We start from the raw sequence: 14,428 nt of genomic DNA on the forward strand, positions 1-14,428 counted from the left end.
AGAAAGGTCGCTCTAGCAACCTGCCTCTATGATGCGCTAACCAATAAGCGTGCGGAGAGGAAATGCGCGCGAGGAAACGGGGCCCTCGCTCACGTGACCGCGCCGCCGCATTCTTTCCGTCAGCCATTTTAGATCGGAATCAGCGAGGCGGCGCCATTAAAGTGCGAGAAAGGAGGAAATAAGCGGGAGCCCGATCTTCCTCGTAGCCGGAGCCTCGGCCCCTGTGGATCCCGCCTTTCCCCTACGGCGGCATATATTTACCCCCCTTGAGATCGGCCACCCGAGTCTCTACAGCGGCCCCCATGTCGGACGACCAGTTTGCCGGAGATGAAGCGGTGGTGGAGGCTTCGGAGGAGGCTGAGCAGCTCGAAGGGATCGTGGCTCCCGGCGGCAACGGCGCAGAAGGGGCCGAGGGAGGAGGAGGAGGGGAAGGAGGAGGGGGCGGCGGCGGCGGCTCAGGCGAATCGGAGGGAGCCAAAATCGACGCGAGCAAGAACGAGGAGGATGAAGGGTAAGCGGGCGGCCTCCTTTCCCCCCGTTTCCGCGAGGCGGTTCCCCGAAGGCGCAGAAGGTGGCGGGCGGCCCGGAGAGGAGATCGAGGCAGCTGTGGCGCCGTGCCCGCCCTCGGCGATCGCCTCTTGCAGGAAACACGCCGCCGCTGGCAGCGCTTCCTTCCTTCCTTCCTTCCTTCCTTCCTTCCTTCCTTCCTTCCTTCCTTCCTCTCCCCCCCCCCTTCTCCGATGGCTTCAAGCGACCCTTGGAATAAGCGCGCCGAACTTGGGCGGCTGAGGCGCGGGGAGGTCGGGCGCCGCTGGCATGGGGGAGTCGACCCTTCGAAGGAATTGCTCGGGCCGTGTTTTAGGCCGCGACGTTCGCAAGCCGCTTCGCCCTCCGCGCGCTCGGCCGCCGTCAGCGCATCCTGAGTGGGAGGGTAGAGGTCGCCGAACTAAGGCAGGTTAGCGGTAGCCGAAGCCTCATACTTGTGGTCTCAAGTAGCGAATGGCACGCTATTATTACTTCATGTGCCACCTCTGGGCCAGAAGCAAAATCTAATCTGGAGTAACGTGTGACAGAGGTGGAAAGAACATAGAATGATTTGCCGGATGAGCGGGGGGGGGAAGCTTTTTGTTGGTAAAGGGACATGTATGCAGCCACAAAAATGTATTGTGGGATATACTGCTAGTTTATAGCACTAGAGAAATCGTATAGCTTTCGTCTTAGTTTCAGGAGGAGAATCTGAAAGGCTTGCTTTAGACTTGGGGATTGAATTTGAATGTGTTTTTTAAAGTGAAATGTAGATTAATGAACACATGAAAGGCAGGCATTGACGAATGCAAACACCTAGATCCTAATGTTGATCCTTCGACTTTTGATTTTGTTGTTAGCATGGTTGGTTATTAATACCTGGAGGGCACCCAATGTGAGAAGAATAACTTCATGTTTTGTATGTAGTACAATATATAGGTTTGGTTCTCTAATGCAGAGGTTTGCAAACTTTTTTAGGCTGCAGAACCTGCTTTAAATACTGTTATCAGAACCCCGAATCAAGAGGCAAAGCTCTAGTGATAAGAAATTGGCTGTGTTTGAGTGAACTTTTTTCCCCCTTTAGTCTGTCGCAGAATCCTTTCAGGATCTAGTGGAAAAGCCCTTTGAAAAACCCTGTTTTAGTGCAACCAAAAGTAGTGCATTAATTAAAAAAAAAAAAGCTGTTCAGATATTGCATATGATTTGCATGTTCTATTTGAAATACACAGGTCAGTTGTACTGTATCAGTCTCGTAAATATACACTTTTTTGGTGTATTTGAAAACATAATCTTTAAGTAGTTAAGAAAGGGAAGGAATCTATTGAAAGGGAAGGAATCTATTAAGGAATTGATTATCTTAAAGGGAAGGAATCTACTCCTTCAATTCAGTGTGGAATTGCTTACAACATAAGAAGTCCAATAGCTCACTTAGCACTTTTGTCACTTTTAATGTGTGTCCCCCCCCCCCAAGTCTTTAACCAACATACAATTACTGAAGGTTGGGGGAAAGAAGGCAACACTGTTATTTGGTCTCTAGGGCCACAAAGATATGGCTGGAGATGTTATGGTATTAGAATAGGTTAGGGTAATTTCTTTTTTAACTTCTGGGGATGGTTTTTAACGGTTGAGAGACCTTAAGCCTTGCTGAAGCTTAAGATGCTATTTTTATCTCTTGGTTTTCCCCTCTCCCTAAGCTGATTTCTCCTGTTCTGTCATAAGCCTCTGGAAAGCCAGAGGCTCTGGTTTCTCTGCTTAAATTCCCAAGCTTTCATCAGAGGCCCCAGATTTTAATTCTGAGGGGTGCTCCATTGGCCACTGGTAGCCATGAGTCCCTGCTTTCAAACATGCATCTGGTTATCTGCCTTTGGAATGATGCCCGTTTATCTAACAAATGTGCTTATTTGTTTTAACTTAAATATGTGTCAGCTGGTTCTTTTTGCATGACCCACTTCTGAAAATGTTAATTTTTCCATGTAAAAGTTCATTCAGCCCAAATATGGCGCATTCTGTCAACAGTTACGCATATATCATCACGTGTTGCAAGCCAAGTGCTAGAGTATAAGGTGCAAACTTAAGATAAGGAATTCCATGGTGTTTGCTGGGAAGAGAAGGGGCAGCCTTCTAAACAAGACTTTAGTATGCTGTTTTGAAGTAGAGATAATTATGGTTTTTTTCTTCAGTATTTATATCTTCACATTTCAGTCCCGTCGCCCCCTGCACACACACACATTTTGGTCTGTTTGGGAAACTTGAATATACGATATATTCAGTAGTTTCCTGATTATAATTTTTTTTTGTCTGGCATTGCTATGCAGGGAGTGGCTGAACATGTCCCTACTTATCATTTTGGAGATTGCTGCTAGGTACTTTATGTGACAGAGATCTATTGTAGTAATATCAATGTTATATTACATGAAAATTCTCCTTGCTATAGCATATGGAATTATAAAGATAATTCATGACAATGAATTCTGAAAACTTGACAATCCATATTGATTGATTAGCAGATTCTGTACCATTCTGTATAGTTTGTACACAGTTCTAACAGCGACAAAGATATATTCACTTTCAAAGTCATGAGACTGAAGCTGATATATCATTACTACTATTTTTAAACTTGGTGCAAATTTTATTTTGATATGCATTCAGACAAAATCACTTGTGTTTGCACTAAGGTCTAAGAAACCCCATCACTTTGTTTTGTTGCAATAGAGTAAAAGCAGCCTTGGATATGACATGTAAGCAGAGCCAGCCAGTTGTGTGGTCACTTCCATGCCAAGGTGGCAGCACTACTTTATCTTATGTAGGTAAGCTTCTAGCTATGGGAAGTATTTTAGGCTATTGAGCGGGTTTTAGCTTGGACTGTCAGTTAGCAGAAAGGAGGAAGGAATGGGGCTTTGCTGTTAGGATAGTATTCTGATTAGCTTTGCTACTTAAGTAAAAAAAATACTATGAGTAACCTCTTCTGAAGAGAGCCTTTCAGGCTGATTGAAAGCAATTAGGCTTAGGTTACTTGCGTGGGGCTTTTCCTTTGCTAGTTTTCTCTTCATGCAGTAATGCCAGTCTGATGGAACTATTTCCATCTGCAGATCAGCCTCAAGCCAGAGCAGATTTTGAAGAGTAAGATCTGTGGTGTGAATCACCCCCTCCCAAGTTTCACTGATAGAATCAGTGGGGTTTGTGTGTGTGTCTATGGCCACTGCTAGATTCCATATATGCTTATTTCTCTTAAGTTAGATATTAAGATAATTAATATATTCCAGACACTCTGTTTATTTTTCTAGTGCACATTAGGTCACAGAAAGTGATTGTGAACATGAATTGTTTATTTCAAAACATTTTTGTAATCTTGGAACCTTAAAGTCAAATCAGGTATATTTCTGACATATCGTGGTAAGTTAAGGGTATAGTGTTGACAATTTACAGCTTTAAACTCAATTGTGTCTACAGAAAAATGTTCATCGGAGGCCTTAGCTGGGATACTACAAAGAAGGATCTTAAGGATTACTTCACAAAATTTGGTGAAGTTGTAGATTGCACCCTGAAGTTAGACCCTATCACAGGGCGGTCAAGAGGCTTTGGTTTTGTGCTGTTCAAAGAATCTGAGAGTGTGGACAAGGTAAGCATGTTTTTATTTATTTCTAATTAGACAAGCACATATCAGTAATGAAAAAATGCAAATATGTGCAAGTTTTTTGAGGTTCTGTTAATTTTGAGATAGTACAAACGAACAGGCATCAGTGGTTTGCATTATAGTCATGAAAAGTTAATTTGTTTTATTTTGTAAAGCTCGTTTTTTTAAAAAAAGGAAATTGTTTTCAGGTCATGGATCAGAAAGAGCACAAACTGAATGGCAAAGTGATTGATCCCAAAAGAGCTAAAGCAATGAAAACAAAAGAGCCAGTGAAAAAGATTTTTGTGGGTGGCTTGTCTCCAGATACACCAGAAGAGAAAATAAGGGAGTATTTTGGAGGTTTTGGTGAGGTAAGTTAATTGTTGCCCATGTCCTAGTTAAAGAATTCTTAATGATTTAAATATTTGAATCAGTAAAATACTTCAGAAGAAGAAAACAACTTACATTTGTTCTGAGTGTTGGTTTGACTACTTGATTCACACCTGTTTATGTAAGTGTCAGTTTTAATCTTGTCCTCAATCTGAGGGCACAGAGTGCATAGTCTTCATAATCCCTAAAGTGTAAGTTATCATAAACCAGATGCTTCTTGGGATCCCTTACTTTTTTTCCCAGAAGTCAATTTAAATGTTGATCTGTCACCGTTTAGAATGTCATGTTTGTATTGGTGATAATTTCCAGAGCTGTAAGGTAATGCCAGCTTCACTGAAATCAACAGGAGTTTTAGCGCTGAGTTGAACAGAGAGGGGAACTGCACTTATTTCAATATAGTAGCAATTCTAATTACATGGACAGAGCATTTCAAATTAAATGTAAATAGAAAGTTTTGCAGAGACAGGTAAAACTTCAGACATCTTTTCTGTAAAAGTAAAATAAGGAGTATATATCCTTAAGAGCTGTCTTTTCCTAGTGCGTAGACATATTGATTTATAGGGATGCTGAGTTGGATTTTGTATTGATTTTAGTGGTTACCAATTTTATGTGTACTCTTGTAAATAAATAAAAGTCCATGTATAGCGAGCAGTATAAAAATATTCTCAGTAAATGGGCTAATAGGAAGTTTCTTCAGATTATTTAGTATAATATTTGCTTAATTTTAATTAATAAATTACTATTAACCTTGATAAAAACTAGAACCATATAATAACTGATTTCTATCAATCTTGTTTGTTATATTTCTTAATCAGGTGGAATCAATAGAACTTCCTATGGACAACAAAACCAATAAGCGCCGAGGATTTTGCTTCATTACTTTCAAAGATGAAGAACCAGTGAAGAAAATCATGGAGAAAAAATATCATAACGTTGGTCTTAGTAAAGTATGTTTCAAGCTATGATTCCAAAACGCCTTCTTTTTAGAAAGCGAATCCTGGTTTTGTTCAGGTCAGTGCTTTGAAGATTGAAGTATAGACAGGAGAGAACACAAATGGAGAGGCTGGTGTGGATTCCTTGGATGAAGCTACACTTGTAACAAGTGTGATGCATCTGTTGCATGCTTCTCAAAACCCTCTTTTTGGTGAACAAATAGTTTGGAATCATTATCAGTGATTAATTACAAGCTCATTTATTGGATCTTTGTTTAATCAATACAGCAAATTCATACCTAATAATGATTTGATAGACTTGAAAGAATTACACATTTTTCAGAAGGGGAAACAGTTAATAAGAGGTGCTCTGTATTGCAACATTTTTTCTCCCATGTGTCATAGGATATATTATTATTGTGTGTGTGTGTGTGTGTACGTGTCATGTAGTCTAATTTTTTGTTTCAATAAGAGTCACTGGATTTCTAATTGCTTCTGATTTGAAATAGTTTAATAATGGTAATAGTAATTTTAAAAAGTGTATGTTACATGGGTTATCATTGTCTTAGTAATGGTGTTTTCTTGCTTTTTAAAATAATTTGTTTTTTGCTCCTGTATTTGGAGCTTATATTATTTGGTGAAATTAAGTTAGTTTCAAAAGCAGACATTTAATAAGAAGGTTTTGCCAGTTAAAAAAAAATATTAAACCAGATAAATATTGACCCAGAATATGTATTGATGTACTAGTGAAACATAATTCTTACCACAGTATTGAGGGAACTTGTATTTGATGCTAAATGTCTTCTACCAAATTTGCATTATTTGTGCTGTAAAATTTTAAAAATTGTACTGACAAATCACATGAAGTATATTTTGCTTTGCCTTTCCCAATGAATATAGAAGCATTTAAGTAATTGATAAAGATTATAATGTGGAGTAATAATTAACACTTCACAAAAATATCAAAATATGTGTTCAGTTTATTTTTTTTTAAATATTTCAGTGTGAAATAAAAGTAGCAATGTCAAAAGAGCAGTATCAGCAGCAACAGCAGTGGGGAACTCGAGGGGGATTTGCTGGAAGAGCCCGTGGCCGAGGTGGAGGTAAGTTTCTGCATTTAAAAAATGCCAACATCTGCTGGAAGGGAATCTTTTCCAAACGTCTGAGTGTTTTGAACTTTTTATCAAGCACACGCTTCACGGTTCTTTACAGTTTTCACCAAACTTAAAACTCGGCCACTAGATGAAGTGTCTAGATGAAGACATTAATTTGTGTGCCATTTTTTTTCAAATTTGAGAAGGGACTGCTGGAGGGATATTTTTGAACAGCTGGGAAAGTTATGTAACATACCTACACGTGTGGCACAATGTGATCTAGTTGCTGCTGCACCACAAAAGTCCCTAATTGGCTTGCCTGAAATTAAACACATGAATTGTTTTTGTACAGCATTTTAAACCATGTTATAGTTAAGCATGATGTCAGTATCCATGCCACGGGTAAAATTATGTCAATGAGAAGTGCCTTAGCCAGCATCAGAAACTATGATTTATTGTCCCTCTTTATCTGAATTCCTTCCCTGCATGTTGTCTGTACCCAGACAGGTGAGGGTTGGCTCAAACCAGTTAGCTCCCCTTTTTGGGCTGTTGGGAGGCTGGAGTACCTGCAGAATGGGTTGATTGTCTAGGCTTCCCTATGCCCTGCCACCCCACCCCCCCAAATAATAAAATGGAAATAGAGTAGTAAGAGAAGGTTGGTTGAGATTTTTCAGATTTTTTTAAAAGTGTCAAAGAAGAAAAGGAAGTATGAAGCAGCTTGCTGCAACAAAGGTGGCTGGAATTTCTGCTCAGGTGTCAACTGATCAGCAAACTTTGGCTGGGAATCTTTTGACGTGTTATTTGGTACCTGAGCTGAAAGGTGCATGGCTTAACCATAGTTAGCATCAAATGTGTGTAATGTACAAATTTACGTTTGTATGTTTGGAAACAAAAACTTACTGATTTCAAGGGAATTTGCTTGAATGTGATTGATATTATCAGGTCAAACCTTTGATTTGTTTCCGTTTTCTTGCTGTAATTCTGCTCTTAATTTTGTTGTAGGCCCCAGTCAAAGCTGGAACCCAGGATACAGTAATTATTGGAATCAGGGGTATGGCAACTATGGATACAACAGTCAAGGTTATGGAGGCTATGGAGGATATGACTACACTGGCTACAATAACTATTATGGATATGGAGATTATAGTAGTACGTATAGAGCAAAATTTATCTTGATGTATTGTTGGGGTGTCAATAAATGGGAAACAGTCTTATTTCAAACCTAGAACACATTGAGTTCCAAAAGTTCTACCAAAGCATTCTGGGTCAGCTGTGGCTCAGGAGAACTAAAACATTTGGATGGTTCTGGGGTTTGCATGAAACAAGATCTGGAGGGGTCATGTTGGCTGATACGGATAAGCCTGGTGTTTCTCACCTCTTGTTCCCCAGCTACTCCGCATGGCCTGTGCATTGCCTACTCACCAATTTTCTCAGGGGCCTCCTTTCCCTATCTCTGTTCAGCCACTGCAGACTGCCACCACTGCTGTCTTGGCTTCCTCCCCCTTCTCCCTGGAACACTCTTGCCTGGAACGCCTGTGTTTCATTCTGGACGTGGATCATCTGAAAGGAGCTGCTCCATGCACAGAATGTTTTGCAGTTTTGCTGTTATTTAAAACAACAACAAAGACATTGTGCTTGTAGCGATTGGCTTTTCAAAAGATGGAACGTGCTCTTCTGTGGGCAATTGAAAATGGCTGAATAGCATCTGAACAGAAGATACTGGACTCTGTGTTGGAAAACATCTGTCCAAGGAAATGAAAGCTGACAACTTTGCTAGTGGAATCCCATAGTTCCAGTTTGAAGAATTTTCAGCTTTCAGCTGCTGATTGCTACGGAGCAATTCTCACGATATATCAGTACCAGAGCCCCGCTGCTTTTAATTCCTTTTCTTCCTCACTTTTTTCCTGTCTTGCTCTTTGCACCTTTGCAGTATCTTGCACAAAAATTGCTAAGGGACACTGAAAGGATTGGAGAAGCATGCCAGCTGGGGCAGAAAGCTGGTGTATCTATTCATAAGTCAGTATAACTTGAAGCTAGAACAGTAGGCAGCATTCCTTACACAGTCCATACAGGCATTTATAAAGACACTTCTAGAAGTTTTTGGAGTTTCTAACAGCAGTTGATTTCCCTACAGTATGGTGCTAATCAAGTATGTCACTAGCGCTTCCCTTTTATATGAGGAAATAGTTAAGACTCAGCTTCTGTCATTATTGCTACCTGCTTCTGGAAGAAGTATTGCTGGAGTACCTTTTTTTTTTTTAATTCAATACTCTTGATTTTTATTTTGGCAGTCATGATTATTTAATAAATTACTTCGATAGATTTATATCTGTTTTAGATAGGTTTGTAATTTTAATATAATATGAAGAGGTTTCCTGGTGGTTCTAATCTTTTACAAAAGAAATGGATGTTTCACAGTAGCTTCTTCAGTCTTTTGAGCCTTACACCTGAACTTTTTATTTAGATCAGCAGAGTGGTTATGGGAAGGTATCTCGGCGAGGAGGCCATCAAAATAGCTACAAACCGTACTAAATTATTCCATTTGCAGCCTATAACAGACAGGTATGTTCTGCATTTGCAAAGCTGCATTCTAACTTTGTAATTAATAGTAGCTTTCAAAAACATTGTGTAAGATACTGTAATAATGTTTTAAAATTTTACAGCACCCAGAAGTGCTTACCGTAATATAACATAATGACTTTGAAGATAAGTAACACAGGTCCTCTTAAGCTTTTACCTTTTGCCCTATATATTAACAAGTCAATAAAGTTAACAGGTAAAGTACTGCTAATGGGTACAAATTAAGGAATTGCAGCGAAATAGTATTGCCTACTAACTCTGATATTATACCTTGTTTGTACCCGCCAGCGGGAACTTCCTTGCAGGCCCTGTGTCGCGCTGACTTCCCGATTCTCACAGGCCCGCTCAATGCGGACAGGGTACGAGATGCTCACGCTCTCGAATGCTGCCGTTTGGTATGGTCTCTTCCAACATCCTGTATCAGCATTATAATAAAATGGATACTTCAAGCTTTGCCTTCACTTATTTCTTTGCTTGTAAAACAAACTACTTGTAATATAATTTTAATGCATTTTTTACAGGCCCAGTAATGGTTAAATACGTCAGCTTACTGAATAATTTTAACTGTTTGTTCTTCTAAGGATACAGCTTGTCTCTGGATTTTCCAGTATTAATTTTATATTTTATTAATCTATTTTAATGCTTGCTTTTCCCATTTTTATAGACACTGTGTAGCAGTAATTGCAAGATGTTCTTGAGCTGAAGTCCTGTTGTGACAACTTCTCTTAACTTTTCAATATATACCTATATATACATACACACACCCCTATTTACTACTTATAGTAGACTGTTAACTCTTTCTCCTTATTGCATTTCTTTTAATGGACAAGTAGTACTGTTTAGCTGGCCAGCATAACTCTTTAACAATGGTCTTGGGCCAAAATAGTCACTGACCACACTACTACTAACTAGTGGTGGTTGAGCATTAAGGGTTTTTGGAGATGCTTTACGGCATTTTGTGAAATAAATATTTCTTGAGTAATTTCAGATGTGGAAAGATCCTTTTTCAAACAGTGGTGCACATGTGGATTTCCAGCTCATGGACTCTCCTGTTCAGCTTTAATATAAAAAGCATATTTGATTAATGTTGATACAATATTTACATAGTGGGAAATAGGGCTATCTAAACACTTTCTGTAAACTTTGGCTGCAGTTGTTGGTCTTCACAAACTGACTTTCTTTTTCTTTCTCTCTAGGTGGACAAGCAGTATTCTCATTGGAAGATTCATTTTGAGGTGGCTCATGCTGCCTGCTAACTGCAGTCAAACTAAACATTTTTGTATCAAGTCACTGAATTGAAAGTAAGATGTTGGTCCCTCTGACGTTTGATTGCACTCTCATTGCAACAGAATTGTTTCACCGTCTTATTTTTTAATTGCTATGCTTAAGAATCAATTTGATTTATGCCCCACTCCCATTTTGTTCCCAAGTATTGTAGAGCAAGTCTTGTGTTTAAAAACCCAGTGTGACAGTGTCATGATGTAGTAGTGTCTTACTGGTTTTTTAATAAATCTTTTTGTATAAATGTGCACTGGATTTATTTTTCTCAGGAACGAAGAAGGCTATTGGAAATTTGACTGTTTTCTGTCTTTCATGAAAGGTTGTATCTGACTAGTAAAAAATGGTTAAATCTTCACAGTGTGGGCACCAGGGGCACATCTGCAACATTTTAATCATTTCTAATTTTTAAAATTTGGACTCTGTTGGTAGAAAGTAGGAAAGACTGCATAGGAATTAATTCTGGTTGCGCTATTTAGAACACAGAGGCCTCCATCTTCTTGCATGACATCACTGCTATATCCTTTCTGTCTTTGGAGATTTAAACATTTAAAAGCATGGCCTGCAACTGAAGCAAAAGGCTCCCTAATAGAAAGAGAGGTGGAGCATCTTATATATACAAGATCTTCTCCACATCCTTGAAAGCTCACTGCTGTTTTCAGATTCCAGAAAAGCTGGTTCTGACTTAATAGATGCTTGGTAACAAATAATAATTAGAGTATTCTGTAGGGAAATACCTAGACCTTAATTTGTACTTGATGTAGTGTGCAGTAAAACTCAAGTATGGCCACCTGTTATAGTGCACCACATTTGAGTCTTCTATAAACCACATAATTCCAGTGTGGGAGGTTGCCATTCTGAATTGATTTTGGATTAAAATGTAGTGCAATTTAACCTTTTTTGTATTGACCTGAAAAAATATTTTTAAACCTGCGGGAACAGTGTCACTGTATTCAGTAATAATGCCTGTCGAAACCTAAGTTTCTGATCCCAGTTATGCTGGACCTTCCAGTGTGATGGTGCCTAAAGCACCAATATGTTCATAGCCACCTTGCTTGGTACTGACCAAGCTTCCTATCTCACTTTTTGTATCACTAAAAAATGGGAAACCTCCATTTTGTACAGCACTAGATGTTTAACAAGCATTCTCCTGGGCTCCAAATGGCCCCAGTTACTTTGGAGAGTGAAAGTGAAGGGTAGATCCAGCCCAGTTCTTTGGAAGTAATCTGACTTCTCAAAAAGGCCAAAAGTAAGCAAGGGCAACCCACCTAGATTTAAACACCTGGATATCTTTTGTTAATCTCTAAAAGCTAAGTAGGATTCAACCTGTTTGCTACTTGGATGGATGGGAGACCTCTAGGAAGTCCTTGGGTGGAAGGGTAGAGAGGGAAGGTTAAAAAAATATCCCAGAAGATGATTATGGCAAGCAGTTCTGTATTGCTGCCGAGAGAGTTGCATGGATATGTCAAGGTTAACATGAGACTTTAAGCAACGTCAATGGTATTCTATGGAAGAGGGCTTGAAGGGTAATGAATCCTATTCTGGTAGATTGATGCTTCTATCTATGTTATGTTCCTCATAGCAGCCATGTTATGATTGAGCAAGCTCCCCAGTAGCCATATTGCATGAGCACTTGGATGTTTTCTGAATTCCACATCCATTCACTGGCCCAAAAAGAGTGGGGATTCCTTGCATAATACAAGTACTGGCAAAGTGTGTTTAAGTACAAACTTAAAAAAAGTTTGGGAACTTTTAATATCAGTACAGGTAGTCCTCATTTAGTGACTGCCTCGTTTAGCAACCATTCACAGTTATGGTGGTGAAATAGTATCTTTATGGCCAATCGTTGCATTTACGACCTTTGCAGGTCTGTAAAGCAAAGGAAAGCTGAAATAAGATTGTAACCACAGTTATTTCACTTAGCAGCTGCTTTGCTTAACATGTAAGTTGCTGGACCCAATTGTGGTCGCTAAATGTGGACTACCTGTAGTTCTACAGTAAGTGAGTTTTCTAGTTGTGTGAGCAGCTGGATCAACATATGCAGATATCAACATTTACTGCATATTAACTACTTTCAGGGCTAGTTATAAGAGGCAATTGGCTTAAATGCTTTTCAGTTTTGCAGTGAAGCTCCTGGATAGTCCATCCATTGCAAAGTCAGGCATTGCATCCTGGTATTTTTAAATAAGAGGGAAAATAAATCTCGGCTTTCATAGTAACTTCATTCTATGAAGCATTCTAATTAGATCTAATAGCCTGTCACTTGGTAATAAAGTAATCTTCCAAATAAGAGAGGAAGGAGTGTTAGCTACTTTATTAATGGGTGAAAGCAAGCATTTTGTATGTAAAAATAGGGTTGAAACATGAATATTTGTGCTCCATATAGAACATGTGGTACACCATGTAGGTTTTAACTGCTTAAACATTCCTTACATTGGAATAATTCCTGTGGCTATAAGAATTATGAAAACAACAATGATGATAAATACTATTGCTATAATTATGATCATTTTAGCATTTTTCCACCACATCTTCTTTGAAATCTTGGTGGTAGTTTTTTGGAAACCATGAGCCTGAAATCAGATGGGAAAATTGGTTAATAATGGGATTCATATACATTTTGTTCAGTAACTTTGTTTTATTTACTTAAACTAAAGAGTGGTTAAAATGTTTGAAAACAAACATTCCTGTCATGTAGGGTCCTTCCCTAAGACTGGTTATGATGAACGTGGGAGGTGATGGAAGAAAAAAGGTCCATATAATGTACATTAAATTGCTTCAGACTGCATCTAATTTCACCGGAGTGGGTTTCCATTCATGCAGTTGAAAATGTCCTTGGTTTTTGTCTCCTCTTTTGTTCCATATATGATGGAAGGTGCAAAGCTGTGGGAGAATCTAGCAGAGCAGGGGTATCTTAGTCAATGAATAATTACTCTCTTTAATTAGCCAATTCACACTTTCAGGAATGTGCCCAGTTTCCTCAAATAACAGTTCTTGGCTGTTGGGGGAACCTCTCTCTCTTTTTCTCTCTCTCTCTCCCTCTGTGTTTTTCAACCTTGGCAACTTTAAGACGGGTGGACTTCAACTCCCAGAATTCCCTAGCCAGCCTTGCTGGCTGGGGAATTCTGGGAGTTGAAGTCCACCCGTCTTAAAGTTGCCAAGGTTGAGAAACACTGCTCTAAGGGAACTTCAGCTCATCCATACATCTAAAGTAAACAATTACCGCGGTTTCAAGATCATCACTTCGGCCAGCAAGTACACTCAGTCGCTCTTCTCTTTCCAGGACCTTTTCAATGTTTTGAGTCATAACGGTTTTCACATCATCTACTTGGACTTGAAGCGTAGAAATCGCAATATTGTTGGGTTTAGCCATCTGCCCAGGAAACAGTTTATTTATTATACTTAATACAGATAATGCCAACCTGTCTAAGATACTAAGCCAGTTAAGATGCCTCTTACTCTTTCATGAAAAGTATGCTGGGGATATTATTTTAATATTTAATGCTGAATTGCTTCTCTGCAAGACCTGTCTTACTCTTCTTTCCAGGCAATATGAGCACCTCATAACTAAAAATTACAATTGCAAATCCAGCATCCAAAAACAGAACAGAGAAGCTGGTTATTAAAGCCTGAAACCAGATTTTCTTTAGTAGACATTTGTCAATATTCTGTGTATTTATTTCCTTTTTAAATTTAACACTTTTATATTACTTTCCTATAAAATATCCAGTGCGACTGACCAAGTTCCATAGAACTCTCCCACAGTATAAACCACAGTGAAAAAATCTTTAAATAATATCACCAAGTGGAAATCAATGCTTTAAAACAGTGTTTCTCAATCTTGCAACTTGAAGATGCGTGGACTTCAATTCCCAGAATTCCCCAGCCAGCATGGCTGGCTGGGGAATTCTGGGAGTTGAAGTCCACGCATCTTCAAGTTGCCAATCTTGAGAAACACTGTTCTAAAATAACAATCAATTTATTATAATATATGGAAGCAATCACTAGAATTGTAC

The 14,428-nt window shown here is 39.1% G+C and overlaps 2 protein-coding genes across 6 annotated transcripts; one reads left to right on the forward strand and one right to left on the reverse strand.

The window, feature by feature from the left end:
• Positions 1-107: 107 nt before the first annotated feature.
• On the forward strand, positions 108-10,663 carry HNRNPD (heterogeneous nuclear ribonucleoprotein D). 5 transcript variants are annotated; one of them, XM_007428721.4, is made up of 8 exons: positions 108-511; positions 3,976-4,144; positions 4,348-4,509; positions 5,344-5,475; positions 6,464-6,563; positions 7,557-7,703; positions 9,019-9,116; positions 9,423-10,663. In XM_007428721.4, exons 1-7 carry the CDS (start codon positions 303-305, stop codon positions 9,084-9,086), a joined length of 987 nt encoding a protein of 328 aa, XP_007428783.2. In that variant the 5' UTR covers positions 108-302; the 3' UTR covers positions 9,087-9,116; positions 9,423-10,663. The 5 variants fall into 5 exon arrangements, with proteins under 5 accessions (XP_007428783.2, XP_007428784.2, XP_015743644.2 ...); XM_007428722.4 differs by having other exon boundaries at positions 10,331-10,663; XM_007428723.4 differs by adding an exon at positions 3,238-3,332 and having other exon boundaries at positions 399-511; positions 9,019-10,663.
• Positions 10,664-12,740: 2,077 nt separating this feature from the next.
• LOC148216894 (vesicle-associated membrane protein 8-like) lies at positions 12,741-13,889 on the reverse strand. The gene is made up of 2 exons (XM_088133135.1): positions 13,636-13,889; positions 12,741-12,985 (listed from the first exon to the last, which is right to left on the reverse strand). Exons 1-2 carry the CDS (start codon positions 13,783-13,785, stop codon positions 12,842-12,844), a joined length of 294 nt encoding a protein of 97 aa, XP_087989261.1. The 5' UTR covers positions 13,786-13,889; the 3' UTR covers positions 12,741-12,841.
• Positions 13,890-14,428: the final 539 nt, after the last annotated feature.

The sequence above is a fragment of the Python bivittatus genome, unplaced genomic scaffold, assembly GCF_059951505.1.
Source record: "Python bivittatus isolate LINGU-HERP-01145 unplaced genomic scaffold, Pbiv_v1 ctg000070_np1212, whole genome shotgun sequence".
Lineage (NCBI taxonomy): Eukaryota > Metazoa > Chordata > Lepidosauria > Squamata > Pythonidae > Python > Python bivittatus.